This window comes from Bubalus kerabau, chromosome 10 (assembly GCF_029407905.1).
Source record: "Bubalus kerabau isolate K-KA32 ecotype Philippines breed swamp buffalo chromosome 10, PCC_UOA_SB_1v2, whole genome shotgun sequence".
Classification (NCBI taxonomy): Eukaryota; Metazoa; Chordata; class Mammalia; order Artiodactyla; family Bovidae; genus Bubalus; species Bubalus kerabau.
The window spans coordinates 87,590,809-87,614,866 of NC_073633.1; the positions used below are offsets into that span (position 1 = coordinate 87,590,809).

At 36.9% G+C, this 24,058-nt stretch overlaps 1 protein-coding gene across 5 annotated transcripts in view; it reads left to right on the forward strand.

Annotated features, from left to right (window-relative positions):
* PCNX1 (pecanex 1) overlaps window positions 1-24,058 on the forward strand; it is a 188,358-nt gene that overhangs the window by 51,032 nt on the left and 113,268 nt on the right. For 2 of the 5 annotated variants that reach the window (XM_055538492.1, XM_055538494.1), the window contains exons 4-7: window positions 1,216-1,261; window positions 2,076-2,165; window positions 9,398-11,104; window positions 21,879-22,011. In XM_055538492.1, the coding sequence (XP_055394467.1) occupies window positions 1,216-1,261; window positions 2,076-2,165; window positions 9,398-11,104; window positions 21,879-22,011 (1,976 nt within the window). The remainder of the gene's footprint in view (window positions 1-1,215; window positions 1,262-2,075; window positions 2,166-9,397; window positions 11,105-21,878; window positions 22,012-24,058) is intronic. The other 3 variants (XM_055538495.1, XM_055538496.1, XM_055538493.1) reach the window with 2 other exon arrangements.

Sequence of the window (24,058 nt, forward strand, 5' to 3'; positions counted from 1 at the left end):
AGTGCTTTTTGTGGCTAATTGAAAGCAGATATCAGGAAAAAGCAGGAGAATCAAACTTAATAAACTGTTCAAAAATATTGGAAAGCTCATTTTTTTGTCTATACTGCTTATTAGTAGTTTTAACCTATATGCATATGCTTATTTTTGCTGTTTTTCACTGACATATAGCTTTCATATGTGTAGTGTATGCATATTAGTGTATAGCTCAGTATGTTTTTACATAAAGTGTACACCCATTTAATTGCCGTCCAGACCAAGAAAGTCCCTCATGCCCCTTTAAAGTCATTATTAGCTATACTTTTACCAAATTTCTCATTGTATACTTCTGTTCAGTTGAATCAGTTGAAGGGAAAGATTTGGCAAAATGCAAGTATTCTGTGAATGTTCTTGGTTTTAGTATAAAGATATTAAATTTGCTTGACTGTTCTCTTCTTGAATCCCTTGAAAACAGGTTATAACAAGAACTACTCAGACTTGTTGATTTAGTAACTGTCATGTTGTTATATTTGGTTTCCTTAATGTGTTCATGGAATTTGTGGTGTTTGTTTATGTGATTGTTACATATAATGGTTATAAAATTTTAGGGAAATCGTATACCATCTTGAGTATAAGCCCTAAAAACCCCACAGATTTATAATAGTGTTCTGTTTATAGAGTTTGTGCTAAAAATTCCTTTTTCTTAAATGCCTTAGTTTTTATTTAATTATTACTATTTTTAAAAAATGCGTTATAACAGCCTACAAAGAACTTTCTGCCTGAAACTCAGGAAAGTACATATTGATGCACTAAGAATTTGACAGGAAGATTTAGGTTGCTCTTTGTTACTATGTTTTATCCTCCATACTTTCCCTTTATAATCCCTGATAAGTCTACATTTATTTCAGGTAAACTTGACACCTAGTTTTGCTTTGTTTATCACTGGAACGTGTCATGATGCAATATGAAACTGATAACGATTGTTGACCCAGATTGTCTGAGATTGGAGGCTCTCCCCCTGGGGGCTCAGCAGCCCTGAGCAGGCGCGGGCTCCAGTGTCCGGCTTGTGTGCGCTAGGCGTGCTGCACACGCTGCAGCCGAGTGTGGCGCTGATGTGTCATGGCCTTCTGGTGAAGGTGACTGGTGACTTGTTTTGACAGTATCATTTCATCTGATAGTCTTGCTAGTCTGTGCTGATGGCGTGGCTAGCATTGTGTTTACTTCATGTCATGTTTTCAGATTGGATCTGGCTCCTCTCGTCTTGGAACAGCAGCGACTATTAAAGGTGGGTGTGGTCTCCCCTGAACGTTACCTCTGACTTCCCATTCTTTTCTGGTCGTAGTAGAGATAATTAATTGTATCGTGTATTTACAGGTAATGAAAAATTATTCTTGAAATTATTCTGTGGATAAAATTATGTATCTTGTATTAAAGATGGCTAGTTTTAAACTGTGGTCCTTTTTCAACATGACTGAGTGACTTTCACTTTTTTTATCATCCAAATTTCATAATAGTATTTTAATCACTTGGATTACACTGTATGAATTGTACATTTTGATCTTTAAGAAACTTCTTTGCTTCTTTGCCTTGAGGGAAAGTGCTTTCATGGGTTTTAGTGGGGTTCATAGAAAACGAATTTAATGTGAAACCTTTAAATTAGGCACAAATAAGACACTAAAAAAATTTTTTTTCCAATATATCATATATATCTTATTTATTCAATATATCTATGTCAAATAAATTCATTATTATTTTGCCCTGTAATTTTATAACTTTCTGATTTTTCCTGGGAGGGACTTTTAAATTGTTGCAAGTTATTAAATAATCTGCATTTCATTTTTAAAACTTCTTTTGAAAGAAATAGTTGTATTAGCTAGTATTATGAGGCCTTTCCATATTTGGTTTATAGCATATGTGATCTGACAGTCCATGATGCTTCCTATCAGTTTAATGCATCTTCTTTTATTATAACCCCTGATACAAAAACTGCTTTAGTTAATAAATATCTACTATGCTCTCTTATGTCCTTCGTTGTTATGCCACCTGTACAGCTTTTACTTTTAATATAATGTCTTCTTGGGTCTCTCTTGACTTTGTAGGAGATACAGACACCGCTAAGACTTCTGATGATATCAGTTTAAGTCTGGGCCAGAGCTCTAGTCTTTGTAAGGAGGGAAGTGAAGAACAAGGTAAGAACAATTTACTTCATGGCAGCATCAGGTATTGTGATGACCAGGGTGAGTTTCTGCCATGTGTTGCTCATATTTTGGCAGAAGTTTGTAATAATTTAGTGTGGCTTTCTAGAAACATGAAAATAAACTGATTCGCCAGCATAGCAGTAGCACAGTGTTATAGGTAATCAGAGCTTTTGGAATCAGCTTCACATGTTCTGCCAAGTAAACAGAGAAACTTTGTGAGCATATGCCGTAGAATGAATATGAGATGGGAGATAAGAATCTGCTATTCCTTTAGTTGGTCAGAGCATCTTGCTTAGCTTACTGATAACCTCGTGTGTAAAGCTGTTCTTTTCCATTCAGTATGACCTCTAAATGCCAACTGCTGCATATGTTGCCCGACTGCAGAAACAACAGTGTGTTTGACAGAGAAATAACTTGCTGTTGGACTTACTGAGAAACTGTCTGCCTCCAACATGGTGTCTTCTTGTAGCAGATTTGTAATGTAAATTTTGGTTTTAAGTGATTTTTTTTTTCTCCTTATTCAATTTCATTGTATATGAGTACTTTGAATTTTATAGAGTTCTTTTTTTTTTTTTTTTAAGAACTGCCACATTTCTGAGTTTGATTTTTAATTTTCAGACATGAAAGGATGGATATGCCATATCCATTTCCAGTTGAGATTATCCCAGGTTATATAATCAGTGAGCCAGAATTGGATTAGAAACCTGTCTCCCTATTTCCAGCCTGTTTTTTTGTTGTTAGCTTATGGGTGATGTTTGGTAGGCAGGCCAACTGATAAATTTCCTATTATACTTCATTATGAAACTTATTTATAGGGTTACAAATTGATCATTGAATGGAGACATTTTCCCACTAATTTAGTGTTTTACCCAGGTATGATTCTTACAAGGATATTTTGTTAGAATTTTAGGTTTATCACTGTAATTGCTTTTGGAGAATTGCAGTACCTCATCATTATTTATTTGCTTTGGTGGACCACCCCTCACAGCCTGTCCCCTCCCCTTAGAAAATGCAGTTGAATGTACTGTGTGGTCCGAAAGCTATTTTCTTATAAAAGGGAAAGGTGAATTCATCTCTGAGAATCACAGTGTTCTTTTGTATAATACGTAATCAGCAGTGTCTCAGAATCTGGGTAGGTAGTGATCTTAGAGGGGCTAGTTCCGCTGCACTTACAGGTCATAGGTCTCTTCATTTTCATCTGGGAAGTACCTTGTGTGAGCAAGAATGTTGTAGTCTGGCAGGTTGGGAATTATATTCACATAGATCTGCCCTGGCAGGTACATATTGACGTAGACAGTGATGACATATACGGTCACCGAGTGCATACTGTTGTCCTGTGAAGAGTCAGCACACTTCTCCTTTAAAGCTTTGTCAGCCACATGGTCTGTGTTGCACCTATTCAACTTTGTTGTTGTAGAGTGAAAGAGGCTGTAAACAACCTATAAATGAGTGAAAATGACTGCGTTATACTAAAACTGTTTACAAAAGCAGGCAGAAAGCCACTTTGGCTCTACAGGCCTTAGTTAATCAAACCCTAGTTTAGGTCATCTTGCTGTGCATTCACCCAGTTAATCTTCATGACAGACATTTGGAGTTCACAGTGTTATTATTCTCACTTTACGGAGGAGTGGAGTTATAAGAAATTTGCCCCAAATCACCCATCTGCAAAGTAGCAGTTGTGTAGTTCAAATCTAGTTCTAAATTCTGCTTTTAATCACTATGCTATATTGCTTTCATACAGTTTTATAACTTGCTTTTATCATATAACAGTTTCCCCATGTATTTAGCAATTATTGAGTACTCATGTGTGCCTGATACCATTCTAAGTACTAGAAATCAGTTGATGAACAGACAGAATTTTCTACCGTTGTGGCTTTCATACCCTTAGTATGGAAACATGCTACTGTGAATCAAATGTGTATGCAGTAATAGAGACAGGGGATACGGAATGGTGGGGTGGGCGCTGTGGGCATTGCAAGTTTAAATATTACAGAATGGTCGAGGGGAAATCTTGCTGAGAGCAGAGACCTGAAGGCGGAATGAGCTGATCAGGATATTTGGGAGGAGGGACACTGCCTCGTGCAGAGGCACCAGCACAGGCAGAAGTCCCAGTGTAGGAACCTGCCTGTCAGAATAGCGTGGCCGCTACAGGGTTAGTGAGGGGCCAAATTAGAGTCTTGTAAGCCGTTTTATTTACTTTTTATTTTTATTTTATTTTATTTTATTTTTATTTACTTTTTAAAAAATGTTTATTTCTCTGACTGTCCTGGGCCCTTGTTAGGGCATGCAAGATCTTTAGTTGTGGCATGCATACTCCTAGTTGCAGCATGTGGGATCTAGTTCCCTGATGAGGCGTCGAACCCAGGCCCTCTTCACTGGGAGCGCAGAGGCACTGGACCACCAGGGAAGTCCCTTGTAAGCCATTTTAGAGATTTTGTTTTCAGTTTCCAATGAGATGAACAGCTGTATAGAGTTTTGAGCAGAGAAATATCATCGTCTCTATTACATGGTAACAGTCATTTTGGCTCCTGTATTGTTTGAGTGTATATTAAAAGGGGCAGAGGCTGATGTAGTTGGCAGATTATTGCAATAATCAGAGCACAGATCAGGGTAGTGAGAAGTGGTCTGACTGTGTGTGCTTAGTCGCTCAGTTGTGTCCAACTCATTGCAACCCTCTGTCCATGGGGATTCTCCAGGCAAGAATCCTGGAGTAGGTTGCCATGCCCTTCTCCAGGGAATCTTCCCAACCCAGGGATTGAACCCAGGTCTCCTGCATTGCAGGTGGATTCTTTACCAGATGAGCCACCAGGGAAGCCCGGTCTGACTGTGGCAGATGTTAACGAAAGGATATGATGAATTTGGAAATAGCACATGAAAGAAATACTAGTCATAGATGACTCTAAGATTTTGGGGTTAAATCATGGGGAGGATGGATTCTCCATTAACTGAAAAGGAGAAAGCTGAGCAGGAGCAGATTTAGAAGAGGGGAGAGCATGGTGAAGGGCAGGAGAAGGGGTTCATTTTGGGCATATCAGGTATGAGTTGCTGTAGGATCTCTAAATAACAGTAATTAGTAGATAATCCATTAGGCTTGGATTTTAGATAAGAAATCTGGGTTGAGGTTTTAAATTTAGGAGTTTTCAGGATATAAATTAAAAAAAAAAGATTCAGTTATGTCAGACGTGGGGTTGGGTTAATATGAAGTTCATGAACTAGCAGGGAATGCCTGTATGGTTGGCTGGGCCTGGAGTGCAGGCAGCCTGGCTCCCTGATCCAGATCCCTGTAGGTCTGGGCTGCGGTTTGGCACCACCTAGTGGCTGTTGTTGATTCTGGCTTAAATAGCTGAGGCTCTGCTGGCTCTCTGGCTGCTTTGGATTTACAGGACAGTGACCTTTAGTTAGTTGGTTAGCAGTTAGTTGACTAGTTGGCACTCATTTTATCAGCCTGATTCAGGATGATTGGGAGAAAACTGAGGTTGTGGGCATGTGTCAGGTATGTTTTCTAAGAGGGGATTATCTGCAGTTTCCCTCCTCAGCTTCACTCATGTCTTCACTACCCAAGATCAGAACTCTAGTCCATCCCTGTGTGAGTACTGAGGCCAGGTAGAAGATGGAGAAACTAATTACAAGGTATTTCTGAATTTTAGTTATTAGGGGGCCAGAAAATTGGATGAGACGTATGAGAGAGAGAGTATAGGTAGAAAAAGGAAGGCGTTCCAACAGTCGAGCTCTGAGCCACTGCAGTCTGATAGATCCAGGAGACTGAATTGGAGCAACTGGTGAGGTAGAGGGGTGTATCCCCACATCTCAAGGAGAGGGATCAGCTTTGTCAGATGTTGCTGGTAGGCCAAGTCATATGAGACTGAGACTTGACCATTGAACTTCATAGCACAGAGGATGTTGGTGACCTTGATAGCTTCTTAATGGGGTGGGAGTAGAATACATGTCAGAAGAGAATAATTGAAAACAATGACTATAGACTACTTTTTGGTGAATTTCATCTGAGGTTGTTTTAAACTCCTTAAAACAAAAAACTATAAAAACATGCCATAAAAAGGTTGAATAAATTATGTTGTCTTAATAATAACACTATGCAGGTACTAAAATGTATTCAAAGATTACACAATAATATGAGAAAATATTTAAAGTGAAAAAGATGGCACTATATAAAAAACATGACTGGGCTTCCCTGGTGGCTCAGTGGTGAAGAGTCTGCCTCCTCTGATTCAGGAGGATCCTTCATGCCTCGGAGTGGCTAAGCCCACACGCCACAGCTGTTGAGCCTGTGCTCTGGAACCTGGGAGCCACAACAACTAAGCCCACATATTGCAACGGCTGAGGCCCATGAGCCCTAGAGCCGCCTCTGCAACAAGAGAAGCCACCGCAATGAGAAGCCCACACATTGCAACTAGGAATGGCCCCACTCGCCACAACTAGAGAAAGGCCCGTGCAGCAGCAGAGATCCAGCAGAGCCAAAAAACTGTTTATAAATAAAATTATTTTAAAAAGTATGATTCCATTCTGTAAGAGTTTAAGAGAATACTAAGGGTATGTGTGCGTATGTTCCTAGGAATGTTGAAAGTAATATACTGTATTTAGCCATAAAAGAATAAAGTCCTGATACATAATATAGCATGAAAAGTGAAAGAAGTCAGATACAAAAAGTCACATTGGAATATTATATAGTTCCGTTTACATGCAAAATAGGCAAATTCATAGGGACAGGAGTGGTTGCCAGGGGCTGAAGAAGGAAATGAGTATAATGGGTATAAGTTTCTTTTTGGAGTGATGCAAATGTTCTGGAATTAGACAGTGGTCATGAGTGCCCAAATCTGTGAATATACTAAAAACCACTGAATTTTATTCTTAAAAGGGTGAGTTTTATGACATGTAAATTATATCACAATAAAAAGGAAAAAAGTGATACACCAAAAAATATTAACAGTTATCTCAGTGGCAGAAATGTAAATCATTTTCTTCCTCATACTTAACTAGATTTTATAGAATTAACATTTTACTTTTATAAACAAAAATCATAACTTCCTCCTCTCTTCTAGATCATCCCCAGCAATTATAAAAAGCAAACTGCTTTATTTCTTTTATATTCCTAAAAAGTCCACATCTCTTCCTTTATCCTCACTTCCTCTGTTACCTATCACCTTGTACCTCTGGTGTCCTTTACATGAATAATCTTTTTCAGAACCTTGTACAAATATCTGATTTTATCTTTTAGCAGGAATTTCTAGAAGTAGATTATTGGTCAAAGGGTAGGTATGCTTTTTGAAGGTTTTTGGTTACCTTGACAGATTTCTTTGTAGAAGGCTGGTTGCACCAGTTTGCACACCATGAGTAGTGTGTAAGATGCCTTTCTTAATCTGAATACTGCTAGTAGCAGTCACTGGAAGAAAGCTTAACTAGGTGAAAGATAGTATCTCGCTGGGTTGATTTGATCCTGTCTTTGACAGTATTGCTACCAGGAAGAAAAAATGTCTTAAGAAAGCATGTTTACTTAAAATTTCCTAAAACCACCTAAAATTCTTCCTGACAGAGTCAAACTTATTATGATATGTTTATTTAGCAATACTGGATAAAACAAATGTATTAAATTAAATTTGGCTATGTCTTTTAAAATGAAAAACTTAAATTTCTGCTTCATTAATGTCTTGGGAGTTGGTATTTTTTAAAGTCTATTGTATATTAGAATTGGTGATTTTCAACTACTTGCTCAGTTAAGTTTTTGTTTTATAAAATATCCTTGAAATGTGAATATTACATCACTCCGTAATTGCTTAATAGGGATATATATTGAGAGTTTTTAAAAATAACATTATAAATTAATACTATAGAAAAGTAAATGGTTTTTAAATTTGGGTTTTTTAGAGAATATAAGAACCCAACTATAGTGGTACAGTTTTGAACAGATGAAAAAAATATTGGTTTCACTTATCTTGAGGACTTTAAGACACAAGATAAAGCCTAATAGGTCATTTATAAAATCACAGTTTGTATGGTACCTTCTAGAGAGTATCTCTAGTTTAGATTTTTAGTTGTTTACATCTAACTTATATTAAGCTTTTTTTGAAGTCCGTAAATATTTCTAGAAGTCATTCTTAATTTATATTAATCTTAGGGGGAAAATTATGCTTTTATTATTTAAAGTAACTACTGGGAAGAGTCTGACTTATTATAGACTCTGTTACTGTATTTTTCCTATTCAGTTATGACAAATAAGACAATAATATTTCTTTTTATTGAACTAACAGCAAACTCAGCAATCCTTGTCTATTAAAAGGTATATAAAAAAATCAGCTATTGTACAGTTTGGTTGTCAAGCTATGTTTCAAGATAAATGACAATGTAGGTAGGTGGATAGATGGGTTTATTTATATTTTTATCTATCTTTGTGTGTGTATAGTATATATGACAACTCATGTCACTAATCTCTGCCCTAAATGAAGGGTTAAGGAATAATCTTACAGATATAGGGGGGATATTTATTTTTTTTTCATGAAGCATTTTTAATTGCTGCATCAGTGGTAAAAGATAAAATGTATTTTGCCCTGTAATTATTAGTTTAATACTTTCAACCATTGTGAACAGGAAGACGTCTTCTATCATTATACCATATCTTGTTTGGGCCTTGGTCAACCTTTTGATTTTTTTTGTTTGTTTCTGATTACTCTGTTTTTGTGGATTTGAAAAATCAATTATATTAGTTTTTCAAAAAGACTTTAAATTTAGTTAGGTAAAATAATGATAGCTACCATTAATTGTGCCAGGCATTGTGTTAAGCAAGTATGTTATTAACTCAGTTATCCCATGGTGAGATTGATATCACATTTTACAGATGAGGAAGCAGAGGCTTGAAAAGGTAACCCGCCTTTACCCAGTTACTAGGTTAGGGACAGAACTTCTCCAGAAATCCAGGTCTGTTTTAAATGTAATCCTTTATTGCTTCTTATTTTATTGTTGATAGTCCATAGAACTTTTTCTGAGGTTCGTTGAAGATTTGGAAGTTCAGTTCCATTAGTAGAATGCTTTCTTTCTTTAGCCGGGAAATAGAAAGAAGCCCTTTGGAATGACTGGCCAACTGTTATTCATTGAGCTACTGGGAAATAGTTTATGCCTAATTTATGGTACACTGTGAATTCTTTCCGTTGTTAGACAGTAGAAAAACAGATTATAGATTTGTGTTAACATTTCCAAATATATGTTTGAAACAGATTTGGCAGCTGACCGGAAGCTCTTCCGCCTGGTCTCCAATGATTCCTTCATCTCCATTCAGCCGTCCTTATCCTCATGTGGACAGGACTTACCAAGGGACTTCAGTGACAAAGTGAGCCTGCCAAGTCACAGCCACCACCACCACGTTGAGCAGTCTCTGTCCAATGCCTGTGACACAGAAGTAGCTTCTCTTGTCCCTTTACATTCACACTCTTACAGGAAAGATCACCGGCCGCGGGGTGTACCACGGACTTCTAGCTCTGCTGTGGCTTTTCCAGACACCTCCCTGAATGACTTCCCTCTGTATCAGCAAAGGCGTGGGTTGGATCCTGTTAGTGAGTTAGAATCTTCCAAGCCTCATTCTGGATCCAAAGAATCCTTGGTGGAAAATTCGTGTTTACCTGGGGAATTTCAGCTGGTTGGCGAGCTGAAAAACAGTAATTCTCAGCCACCTACCAGAAGTGGGAAGAGCAAACCCTTGAACGCAGACAAAAGCATGGACAGCTTGCGAAGCCTGAGCACGCGCAGCAGTGGCTCAACGGAGAGCTACTGCAGCGGGACGGACCGGGATACCCACAGCACCGTCAGCAGCTACAAAAGCGAGCAGACCAGCTCCACTCACATCGAGAGCATCTTGTCAGAGCACGAGGAGTCTCCCCAGGTGGCAAAGAAGAGCCGTCAGAAGAAAGAGGGCTGTGCTGAGGCAGACGACAAGAATAGCTGCGCCGGTGGCAAAAGGACTAGCAGTGAAAAGGCTGCCGTGGACGAGAGTGCGAACGGTGGCGATCAGGGGGCCAAGGAGTCGAACGGCTCCGATGACGTGCACAATCAGAAAGGTCTCAGCACCTCTGCATCTGAAGAAGCCAATAAAAACCCCCACGCAAATGAATTCACTTCACAGGGGGACACACCGCTTGGGAAGACTGCTGAAAACCGAGAGGAGGAGGATGAGAAGCCAGCTGTGTCAGTGGACTTGAAAGTTAGCAAAGATGTTGGTGGAAAGCAGAAGGAGGGGGATGTGCGACCTAAATCTTCCAGCCTGATCCACCGGACAGCCTCTGCCCATAAGTCAGGCAGGAGACGGACAGGGAAAAAACGGGCCAGCAGTTTCGATTCAAGTCGGCATAGGGACTACGTCTCCTTTCGAGGTGTTTCTGGTACCAAGCCGCATAGTGCTATATTCTGTCACGATGAGGACTCCAGTGACCAAAGTGACTTGAGCAGAGCGTCCAGCGTTCAGTCTGCTCACCAGTTCGGCAGCGATAGCTCTTCTAGCACCACTTCTCATTCTTGTCAGTCTCCTGAGGGCAGATACAGTGCCCTAAAGACCAAACACGCCCCTAAGGAAAGGGGCACCGACTCTGAGCATGCACACAAAGCCCACTTGGGCTCTGAAGGAACTGGCAAAAAGCGGACAGCACGGCGGACTTCCAGCACAAATAGTGCCAAGACTCGGGCCCGAGTGTTGAGCCTGGACAGCAGCACGGTAGCGTGTCTGAATGACTCCAGTAGGCTAATGGCGCCTGAAAGCGTAAAACCCTTAACCACTTCAAAATCCGATCTGGAGGCCAAAGAGGGAGAGGTGCTAGATGAGCTATCTTTATTGGGACGGGCTTCCCAGTTAGAGACAGTCACTCGATCTAGGAATAGCTTGCCAAGCCAGGTTGCTTTTCCTGAAGGCGAAGAGCAAGACGCAGTCAGTGGAGGTAAGTAAATTGCAGGGGAGATTTACCCAAGAATCTCTGCAATTTTTGATGCTGTTGATCGGAGTACTACTTCTTTGAGTATATTTTGTGTTAACAGCCCCATATCCACTATGTTGTTAAAATAAACTTTCTTTCCATGAAGAAGAAGATGGTTATCTTAAAAAAGGTTTTGATGTGAACACCAAGGAAATGTTTTTTGTTGTATTACATACCAGTTTTTTCTTCATGGCACTCACCTTTTCTAAGCCATTTGCCACCTGTTAATGTTTTACCAGGAATAACAAAAAAATTGGTCCCCTTCCTCCTTTGTACAACCACAGTAACAACAAAATGTAGAATTTTATTAGGGCACCAAGCCATTTTTAGTTATCTCTTATACAGTGTGTGCCACTGAACTTTGAGAATGAGATCTCTCAACCTGTTTCATAAGATTTTTCCAAGTATTACTCTAGCTCTATGTACTTTGAAAACATATGGCTTTTTTCTTTGTTTCTTAGGTTTTATTTCTTGCTTACTCAAGTTTTAGTCATTAAACTGTTTTTCTGTAACTTCACATTAAAGTTTATTAATCTGCATTTGTAGTTTATTATCCATTGGTGGATATATGATGCTCCGTGTGATAACAGGGATAGTGCTGTGGTTAAAGTACTAGCTTGTTGATTTCTGGTTTATGGGGAATTGTGCAAAATTCAGTAGATGATTTTGTATTGTCAGTGTGTATTGGCCATTTTGTTTATTTCAGAGTTGTCTCTTGGTATTTCCTCCTGCCCAAATAGTTTGCTTATTCTGTTTTGGTTATTATGGAGTCTCATTCTTGAATCGAATCAGAAGAATGAAGTCCTCTGTTGCTAGCACATGACTTTTTTATCATCTACCTCATATCCTTTAATAAAGCTTATGTCTTTGGCTTTATAGTTTACAGTCTATTGGTGTAGTAACATTTAGTCTTTTATGAAAAGTTAAGCTGAGTTTTTGTTTACACAAACATACTGAAACAAGGAACATGCTTTTTCTCAAAGAATTCTAATTTCACCCACAATTTTTTAAGTCCATAATGTGGTAAACATTCTCTTGCATCTTTTGGTATAGTTGATAACAAAGATTAATTTCTAATAGGAATGTAAAAAGTGATCTTTAGTGCCTAAGGAAGAAACTAGTCTGACTTAAATATTGAGAACTAATTATATCTGAAGTGATTATAATCATTCGGTAACAATATAGTAATTAACTTCTCTTGAGTCTTTGATGTGGCTGTCAATCTGTTTTTTGTAACAGGTCTGAAAGTCTTTTAGTGATTTCTCACACAAATCATGTGTTTGCGATATGCAGGAAACCATTGGGTTTTAAATGATAGCTTAATTTTTACTGAAAGTGTGATTAAAATAAATTCTAAGAATGAACATGCAATGATAGAAAACTATTGCTGTTCTAAATGTTGAAATGTAAGTAAAAAGATAGTACATCTTATGCTTTTGTATTAAAAATGCCATTTCCTTTTCATAGGGAATGTGGGGTGTTCTGTTTTCTTAGGAAAAGTTACATGAGGTCTTATTTGCTCTTTGATTAATATGAGCCCTCATTTTTCCAGATTTCAGCTTTTGTTTTGTTTGTGTTCTAATTTTTTTTTTTAAAAAGCAAACCATCCACTATTAATAAAAAAAAAAAACAAATAAGGAACTAAAATTTTCCATTTATTTCACTTTGGTGGAAAAAATTTAATCATCTGTGGGCTGTTAAAAACATTCTTTTGCCAAAGGAAGACATTGTTGGAGCTGTTTTTATCTGAGCTTCATTGTGTTTAGAATAAAAATAAGAACAAAACTAAACTGCTTAAATATATTGGATTTATATTTAGTTTGTTTTCATCTAATTTTGTTAGTGTCTTGGTTTCTTGGAAGATTGGAGGTGGTGGAAGGCAATGTATTTTGGTTTTCATTATTTAAAAGTTATATAGAATCTCAAATACTTTGTAAAATGTGTTAGGTTATATTTATTGTTAGTTTTTTGGGTTTTTTAATTTTTGATGATTAGGAGACATTTTTCTTTGCATCTGTTCTACTTTCTGTACTCCTGAAATGTGTCAATACAACAGAGGATACAGCTTGACCATATGTATGGCTATACATTAACTGTAATGTATATATTATACATTAACTATATATTAACTATAATGTACAGCCATACTGACCATTAGATTTTATTCTAATGAATTTGGATGTGTTGCTGAGCTTTCCAGTGGTTTCTTTTTGTCTTCTTTTTGTCTTATCTTTAAACTGGATGGTGTTGGTCCTGTGGAAGGATGAAACTAAGGAAATGTACTTTAAAGTACTAAAATAAACTAAAATAGGGGGTTGCCTAATATAGTGACATGGAGTCATACATCCTTGTCAGTATAGGGCTCACTATTGTCATGACTCTGGGAAAGCTGCTTACCTTCTTAAGCCTTGACTTCCTCATCTTAAAATGGAGATGATAGTGATATCTATCCTATAGAGGTTTTATGAGGACTGAAGGCTTTAATAGATTTAAAATGCTTACAACTGTGCCTGGTACATAGTAAAAGCTTATTAATAGCACTGATGCTTCTGTTTCACTGGGTTTCCCTGATAGCTCGTTGGTAAAGAATCTGCCTGCAATGCAGGAGGCCCCAGTTTGATTCCTGGGTTTGGAAGATTCCCTGGAGAAGGGATAGGCTACCCACTCCAGTATTCTTGGGCTTCCCTGGTGGCTCAGTGGGTAAAGAATCCACCTGCAATGCAGGAGACCTGGATTTGATCCCTGGGTTGGGAAGATCCCCTGGAGAAGGGAAAGGCTATCTACTCAAGCATTCTGGCCTGGAAAATTCCATGGACTGTATAGTCCATGGGGTTGCAAAGAGTCGGACCCTACTGAGCGATGTTCACTTCACTTCTGTTTCACTGACCAGTCTGTTCTGCTACTCATGAGTATCCTGTCCTAAAGAAAATGATTAAATATAGAAATACATTAGAGATACTCTCATTGTGCCATTTTGAAACTGAATAATAGTAAAAATAAAAAATCTGAATTCTTAATTTCTTGCATAATACCAAAAAGAAAAACCTTAATCTGATATAATATTACAGATTTTAATCTCACCTTGGCAGCAATACATGTGTAGCCTATCTTCTGGTACTCATTCATATAATAAGTGATTGTTTTCATAGGACTTCTCACTATTAATCTAATACTTTGATTAAAATTGGGTGTCATCAATAATGTTCTGTGATTGCTTAGGTAGGAAAAAAGTTTTATGTTCAGGCTATTTTCTGTTGTTCATCTCTTGTTTTTGCATTTAATTTTTCTTTTATAATTATAAAGCGTATCTTTAATAACTTATGACTGGTATTTTAAAAATAAAAAAGTACAGACAAATTATATATGATAGAAAAGTATCCTGTTTTCTTTTGAATCACTTAATCTTATTTACCGCCTGATTCAACAGACTGTGAAGAACAATCAGAATAGAAAGATTTATGTTCATTCCATTATTTGTATTATTTTTTTCTCAGTTTCTTAACCTCTGTTTTTCTGTGTGAGAAAATTATTTTAAATGTAATAGTTGGGTTCTGAAGGCATGAAATAAGATCCTGTTATTATAATTTTGTGTTGGGAATCAATGATAGTCTTCTGTCAAGGGATTGTCACTATATAAAGAAAAGCCAAATTTTCTTGATGACAGTTTGTGAGGGTGTGTACCATACATGTAAATTTGATCCTAAGTATCATTAAAAGAAAAGACAAAGACCACTGAACCAAAAAGAGTATGTGAATTAAAGCTTTTGTATTTTACTGAATAGAGGAACTCTAAATTCTAATAGATTTAATTTTCTCATTCCCCAGTTCACATGGGAAGTTAGAAGAAGAAAATAAATAGAAAGGGAGGGGTTCCTGTCGAGGCTAAAACTGATGGCAGCAGAAGAAATGCACTGCTGACTCTATAGAAGCTGGAATAACCATACAAACCAATGCCAGAAACACGTGGTAGGAGGTCGTTAACTGCAGGGGCGAACTGCTTGTTCAAGGACATCATAATATCATAACTTAATGCTGTATTGCAGTATAGCTCACTGATAAACGTGTATGTGACTAAGGAAAGTTTATATTTTATTTAGTCTATACTGAGAAGAAAGCTTAGGCATATAAAACCACATCAAAGAGTGTTCATTAGATGTAATAAACAGGTTTGGATCCTTCATTTACTTGGAAAAATTATCTTAAGTGTTAAGAGGCATTTTATTGATGAGGCAAATAAGGTTTATATATCAGATTCCCCAGATCAGCCCATTCTTTCTAATACCAGTAATGTTCTGTTTAAGGAATCAAACAGTTACATTTTAATGCCATCTCTAATTACTACCTGGATAGTCCGGCAAGCCATTAAACCTGTGTCTCAATTTCCTCAATTGTAAACCAGTAGTAGTAACTGTTCAGGTCGTCTCACAGTTAATGATCAGATTCTAACAAGCTTACATGTATAAAACTTCTTTGTATATTTATTATGAAAACTAAGACAGTGATGCCTTTTAATCATTTGTAAGGAAGTTTTCCATTTTAAATGTCATTTCAAGTATATATTCAAATATATATTCTTGAAATATATATTCTTCACTAATGATGACTTATTAGGTGAATCTCCTGAAGATACATTCAAAAATGTTTCTGAGTGCAGTTTTCCAGGAGAGAGGGTCTGTCAGACCATTCACAAAGGATTTAAAAAGAGTAGGAACCACCTATGAAAGTAAGTAATCCTTAAACTCTGTCTTTTAGGAACTGTTCTGTGTGATAATGACTCCAGAGTATCATTTAATTTCATCTACCAAACTGTATTTGATTGACTGCCTGGGATTATGGAAAGTATCCATAAGGATATGCAAATTCTCAATACAGCTAATAATTTTGTTGTTGTTTGCTATTGTTGCTGGTTTATGGGTCAAAAAATAATGTAGTCCTTTAAAATGTTCTCATAGATAGAAATTATTTAAATTCAGAATGAATGCTTAGAAGTTGTGCAGTAGATTCTTGTTCTTTGGCCTCCCAGAAAATGATGCTTATAAGCATTTGTTTCTATATTAAAACAAAATCTTTGCATGCTGATATTAGTATCATTCTTGACTGACATGGAAATAAAAAAGGAAAGAGTGGATTTCATGCCTAGACTAGAATATTTCCTTTAAAAGAATTCTTTGATTTGCATTTCTTCATATAGTAACTTAATTAAGTAAAATAATTTTTTACCTTGAAGAATATTTCAGAATATTTGCATATATATTAATTTTCTGAAATGTGTGTATGTATATGTTTCATATTTTCATCATTTTTCGTTAAAGAATTTTCTTAAGCCACTTGCTTGTGATCTATTTGTGGTACCAAAACACATTTTTATTTTCATGACTTTCCCAAATTTACTCCTTTTTCCTACAATAGACACTCCCCACTGAAAACAACACCTTTCTTGAGCAGTTTCTTCTAAATTTTTACTCATTTAATAGTGATTGAGCTATTACGAGAGACCAGCTTTAGCAGTATGTAACAACTAGAAAGTAACAGACTACATATGAATCCTTCAAGTAATCAGCTGAATGATTCACATCATTTTTAAGTGGCATTTTTTTTCTATATATATCTTTGCTCAAAACTTTCCAGTTGTTGAGATACAAAACCTTCACCTCCTACTTCACCAAATCGTGCTCTTTTGTGCCATCCCAGCTCCAAAATCACTGCAGATGGTGACTGCAGCCATGAAATTAAAAGACGCTTACTCCTTGGAAGGAAAGTTATGACCAACCTAGATAGCATATTCAAAAGCAGAGACATTACTTTGCCAACAAAGGTCCGTCTAGTCAAGGCTGTGGTTTTTCCAGTGGTCATGTATGGATGTGAGTTGGACTGTGAAGAAGGCTGAGCATCGAAGAATTGATGCTTTTGAACTGTGGTGTTGGAGAAGACTCTTGAGAGTCCCTTGGACTGCAAGGAGATCCAACCAGTTCATTCTGAAGGAGATCAGCCCTGGGATTTCTTTGGAGGGAATGATGCTGAAGCTGAAACTCCAGTACTTTGGCCACCTCTTGCGAAGAGTTGACTCATTGGAAAAGACTCTGATACTGGGAGGAATTGAGGGCAGAAGGAGAAGGGGACGACAGAGGATGAGATGGCTGGATGGCATCATGGACTCGATGGACGTGAGTTTGAGTGAACTCCAGGAGTTGGTGATGGACAGGGAAGCCTGGTGTGCTGCAATTCATGGAGTCACAAAAAGTCAGACACGACTGAGCTGAACTGAACTGAGTCCTCCTGAAAGTATATTAGTGCCTTTTTTTAAAGTCTTTATTGTATTTGTTACAACGTTGCTTCCGTTTTTGTTTTGTTTTGTTTTTAATTGCTTCCACTTAAAAATGTTTTGGTTTCTTGGCCTGCAGCATGTGGGATCCTAGCTCCCCCGACCAGGGATTGAACCCACAATCCCTGCATTGGAAGGCAAAGTGTTAACCACTGGACAGCTGGGAATTCCCATATTAGTGCTTTTTAATGCTTTCCCCGTTTTCATTCACATAGTAAAACAAACTGATGATCTATTCTTTTAATTATTCGGTGCTCAGCTTTCTTCACAGTCCAACTCTCACATCCATACATGACCACAGGAAAAACCATAGCCTTGACTAGATGGACCTTTGTTGGCAAAGTAATGTCTCTGCTTTTGAATATGCTATCTAGGTTGGTCATAACTTTCCTTCCAAGGAGTAAGCGTCTTTTAATTTCATGACTGTAATCACCATCTGTAGTGATTTTGGAGCCCAAGAAAATAAAGTCAGCCACTGTTTCCCCATCTGTTTGCCATGAAGTGATGGAACCAGATGCCATGATGCCATTTTCTGAATGTTGAGCTTTAAGCCAGCTTTTTCATTCTCCTCTTTCACTTTCATCAAGAGGTTCTTTAGTTCCTCTTCACTTTCTGCCATAAGGGTGGTGTCATCTGCGTATCTGAGGTTATTGATATTTCTCCTGGCAATCGTGATTCCAGCTTGTGCTTCCTCCAGCCCAGCGTTTCTCATGATGTATTCTGCATATAAGTTAAATAAGCAGGGTGACAATATATAGCCTTGATGTACTCCTTTTCCTATTTGGAACCAGTCTGTTGTTCCAGGTCCAGTTCTAACTGTTGCTTCCTGACCTGCATACAGGTTTCTCAAGAGGCAGGTCAGGTGGTCTGGTATTCCCATCTCTTGAAGAATTTTCCACAGTATATTGTGATCCACACAGTCAAAGGCTTTGGCATAATCTATAAAGCAGAAATTTTTTCTGAAATTCTCTTGCTTTTTGGATGATCCAGTGGATGTTGGCAGTTTGATCTCTGGTTCCTCTGCCTTTTCTAAAACCAGCTTGAACATCTGGAAGTTCACGAAATAGATCAGACCACAACTGTTGAAAATGTCTTAGTATATCTGTGCCTTGTGTGTGAATTGCCGTTAGGTGCTCAGTAAATGTTTATTTAATTGAATGATTGTATCGCTACTCCAGAAGTAGAACTAAGTTATCTGAAGTTCTCTCTTCAACTTAGATAGTAATTCAGTTTCTTGAAGTCTTTTTAATACAAAGAAATAATTAGAAAGTCAAGACTCTTATATTTAAAAAACATGTTGAATTCCTTTGTCTAAATAAATGTCCTTCAAAGTATTTTATGTCTGTCTTGTCATTCATGGCCTTTGAATCAGTTGAATGTTTGTGATTTTTTTTTTCTTTTTTACCTACACATGCATAAAATTTAGTTGTACCTAGAGTGCTAGATTTTTACTTTTTGCATTTTATACTCTTACTATACTAATTAATTTTATTCTTTACCAGGGATACTGAGTTTTAAGCAGTAAAGTGTTTTCTTTCTCCCTCTCTGGTCCCCTAGTTAAAAGATTTTTTTGTTGTTTTCTTTCTGTTTATAAAGTTAAAGGATTCAGAAAGAGCTTTTTGTAGTTGGATTGTGAAAGTGAATTTTCATCAAGTAAAGCCATACTTATGTCATTGAATACACTTACAGTAAGTTATTTTAAGCTTTAGACAACTCTAGTAAACATTGAATATTCTTTTATCATTAGATATTTCTGCCCTGAATATTACAGAGGACGACTGAGGGCAAAATAGGCAGCAGTCATAACTCCATTTTAATATGTTGTCCTATGTAATGTCTAAAATGTTGTCTTGATGTGTTTCTAAAGCTGTTTTAGTAAGAAAGCAGTGTTAATAGTTATTTTGCAGATAACAAAATATAAATAGTATGTTAATAGAAAAAAAAGTGTTTTCTGGAGAAGCCAAAGAATATATTGACTACAAAGGGACACTGTAGTTGTGTCTTTCTGTCCCAGTATTATGGAATAACTAGCTTATATTTAAAATTAGCTTCATTAAGTCCTCAGTAGAAGGAAGATAGTAAAGAAAACTGTTTCTTATTTGCCTTCTTCGTATTCTCACTATTCCATGATCATGTATTGCTTTTTTCAAATACTTTTGAATAATTTTAGTACATTTTATGGATTAAATTATTCTCTATAAATTCTATCTGGATTAATTTAACTGTTATTTTGGTTGAAACAAACTTAAATTAGTGAGAATGTTTGAAAGTTTAAGTGAATTGACGTGTAAATTGAGCAATAATACAATAGAAATCTTCAATATAATTTCAAAACATAAATCTTGAATTGAGGTTTAAAATAGTGACTTAAAATTTTGTAACCCAAGTTCTTACTGAGATCTAAGAACCATTAGCAGATACACAAGTCACCCGTTAATTTCTCATTTCTTCTTTCACGTAGCTTGCTTGTTTCCCTTGGTTTTGTCCTTCATCCAGTGACTGCCCTGCCAGTGTTGGTTTTCCTCTTCGTGCCAGTGCTGGTTAGTGGTGGTAGTTAAGTTGTTGAGCTGGTTGCTGTTTCCTCTGTTGAGGTCTTAGTTGTCAGGGACAGGTAAAGCACGCAGTGCGCTTTGTGCAGACAGGCATCCTTGACTTTGTAGATCAGCACTGCCCAATACCCCTTTCTGTGGTGATTGAAATGTCTGTATCTGTACTGTTCGGTAAAGGCGGTCACTGGCCATATGCAGCTCGGGAGCGTTTGAAATGTGATTCATGAATCTGGTAAATGGAACTTTTAATTTTCTTTAAGTTTAATTTGTTCTCACAGGTCATGTATAATTTTTGTGTACGTGAGCTTATGCATCACAAGAAACAGCTTTTTGCACATTAAAGGAATTTTCATTGTATCACAATAAAACCGGAGAAAGAAAAGAAGTGTTAGCTCCAGGAGTCAAGTTTGATTTGGATTCAAAGCCCTAAAGTTTAATTCTGATTTAGTTGTCTGGCTTATAATGTCACTGGAGTATGTGCGCTGAAGAAGAAAGTAATAATGTAAATTATTCACCTGTGGTTTGTGACTTAACACTTCTTACTGGGAGAAGTTTGCCAAGTGGGTGAAGTAATTCTGTGCTTGTCATCCCTTTAATAAAAGAAACATTGCCTGAAGATAGAGAAGTCCATGCCTTCTGGGGGTAACCCATATATTCCTAATTGTAATGAATTAATTACACAAAGAACATTCATTGGGGAAGGGATAAAAATGTAAACATTTAAAATAGAAAACTTTATTAAAATCAACATTTAAAATGATGGAGATTGCTGTTGCTGAGCAGAATAATGATGAGAATTAATAAAGCCTTTAAAATGTCAATTAGGCTTGTCATAGACCTGAAGTCCAAATACAACACTTGATTTTGTAATCCACGTCATCCTTTTCAAATGAAAAGGAATTTTCATTTGTTGTTTTTTAAAAAAGATGTTTTGTGGGCCAAGTTGTCTCTATTCATATTTAGCATCAAAATGCCCTTTCTCAAAATCAAAATGATTCTTAAAATATTTAGATTACTATAGACAACAGTTGTTAAAGAGTCAGATGGATAAACATCATTTTGCTTTAGAAACCCAAATCAGTCATGGTTCTGTAAAATTTTATGTAATTCTGTTTAGCCTTAGTTTTGATTTTCTTGTTGTTATGTATTTGGTTTTAGTTTGTTTTGCTTTTGGATTAAGCTGCGGGTTTCTAAATTTTTTTGCTGATGTTTTGTGTACATTTGCTTCCTAGTGTTGAGGGAACCAGTGTAGGGGCATGAAGTTGAATACAGTTGGGCAGCAAACTACAGCTTAACATACACTTGTGCTACCTTGAATTGAGCATTTAAAAAACTTGTTGTGCAGCTCAGCAGTCAACCGTTTGATTTAATGCTGCCAGAATTGTGGCACAGGGTAGTGTCAGATAAATGCACTGCCTGACTCCTGTCATCACAAGCACTATCGCTGCTGCTTTTACTGTCTTCACGAAAGGAAGAAACTAATGCCCCTTTCCCATTATTCAGAACTAACCAATGTAATACATACGGTACTTTTAAGGCTGACTTAAAGGGCCAATAGAGGGATATGGGACTTTATAAATAAGACTTTTAGAAAAAGATTGAAAATAACAGAGATCTTAAAATAAAAAATTGAGGTTGAAGAGAAGATGGTGAGGCCAGATCATCAGAAGCATTTTTAAAGAAACAGTTATCTATAGCAAACGGTGTAGTCCCTAACTTCTCACCCTCAAAGTAAAGGGAACCTGACTAACTGAGCCAAAGTTTTCATAGGTTCACTGTTAATCTGTCGTATTGGGGAGGACAGGCTCAGCTGCTATTTACATCTCCGACCTAGGCTTCTGTTTGACCTAAGTCTGTCTTGATGCAGCAGCACAGGCCAGCGAGGAGACGGTGTCATTTCGCCGTGAACGCAGCACATTTAGGCGCCAGGCAGTACGGCGCCGGCACAATGCAGGGAGTAACCCTACCCCTCCTACATTGCTCATCGGATCACCCCTAAGGTATGGTATTTTAAAATTCCACCAAGCTTAGCATGCATTGTAACAGACCTCTAACCTGTTTTGTCAGTCTGAAGAAAGCATTTATTAAATACTTTTGTTTTTCTTTTTCTTCCAGTTTCTCTATATCTTTAAGCTTCTTTAGACTTTCTCTGCATGTGACTGTGAGCTTATTGCACCATGCATGTCTTATGTTGCATTATAAACAAAATGATCAGATTGGTTTAGTCAATTTTAAATCACAAAAATTATTTTTAGGGCAGTTATATAAACGTAAATAGAGACCTTAAGTTAGCTTTTTATTTTTTCCCATTCCAAGTTAGTAATTAATTCAGTGTCTTTTCCCAACACCTTAAACAGTGTTCAATATGAGCAAATATGGACTGAGTGATGAGCTTACTGAGGATATCAGCTTGATAAACCAGTTTGATTATTTTATTTCATTAAAAGATGGTATATTTTATTTTGTGTTGCTTGAAAGTTAATCACTAGGACTTAGTAAATGATGCAGAACTAGAATAGTTTTTGGTAATGTATGGTCAACTGGGGGCTTCTCTGGTGGCTCAGATGGTAAAGAATCTGTCTGCCAATGCAGGAGACCTGGGTTTGATCCCTGGGTTAGGAAGATCCCCTGGAGAAGGAAATGGCACCCCACTCCAGTACTCTTGTCTGGAGAATTCCATGGACAGAAGCCTGGCAGGCTACAATCCATGGGGTTGCAAAGAGTCAGACACGACTAAGTGACTTTCATGGTCAATTGGTGATGTGTATACACAATATATATGTATTTGTATGTACATATTTGTTGAATTTCTCAACCTCCATATGCTGAACAAAAGCATTTTTATTTTTGCCACTGTTCCTAAGTAAGAAAGCTTCTTTATAATCTTGGGAGTAAATTTTTATTGAAATTCTTAAGCTTTTGTATCCTTAATTATGTCAGATATAATGAGTCTGTGGCTTGAATTAGAGATATTAAAAAAAAAAACCTATTCAAAAGACTTGTGCTTTAAGAATACAAATATAGATGAAAATATGTGCTAGCTCATTCATTAAACCATGTGTATGTTATTATAGTGAAAGTGAAAGCCGCTCAGTCCTGTCCGACTCTTTGCGACCCCATAGAAATTGTAGCCTGCTAGGCTCCTCTGTCCCTGGAATTCACTAAGCAAGGATACTGGAGTGGGTAGCTGTTCCCGTCTCTGGGGATGTTATTACACCATACACTTTTATTAATCTCTGCATCTAAAGGCTCCATTATCCAAGTTATTTTCCTATATTTTGAAATTCAAAAGGAAGAATATTTGATGAAATAACTGCTGTTGAATGCATGGTAGGTTTGAAGAGATAAATCTCTTCCTTTGTTAAAATCTGGTTCCTGAAAGTAGCAAAATTCTTATTTTTTAAATTGCTATTTTATTGTATATTTCCCTTGGTATTTAAGACAATTATTTTTCTGAGTTTTACATTACAATCAGGAACTTCATCTTTCATAGATCATGTTCCTTTAATTCTGCAGTATTGAAAATATAAAAATGAGAAGGCAACCGTTTAAAAGAAGCGTTTGGTCTAGAAATCTTTTCTGAGTGCCTTTGCTTTTAGTGGGCCCTCCTCTTCTATTTCCTTTGCTCCCTGAAGTAACTTTTTTTGCTAATGGATTTAGGGTGTGTAGTCCCAACCTGCAGAAAGAATTCACCATTTCATTTTACGTTTTCTATTTTGTGTTTTCTAACCTCTTTTTTCTCCTTGAATAATACTTGCCATAAACATATTCTTTGCTTACCTTCTCACTCCATGTTGATATTTCTTAATCCTTTTTTTTAACCTTCTCTTTTAAGTCTTTATAAATCCTTTCATTCTTTGGATCTCACTCACTAAACAAATGTAGACAATTTTGTTTTCTCTGCCTGGTGGAATATTAAAGAACTGTGCTAACTCCAGACAACCACATAGGATTTCTCCATTTTTTTTTTTTTTAGCATTTTAAATACATCACCATTCAAATGCGGATATGGTGTGAGCTATTTATTTGTAAAGGGCTCACTTTAGG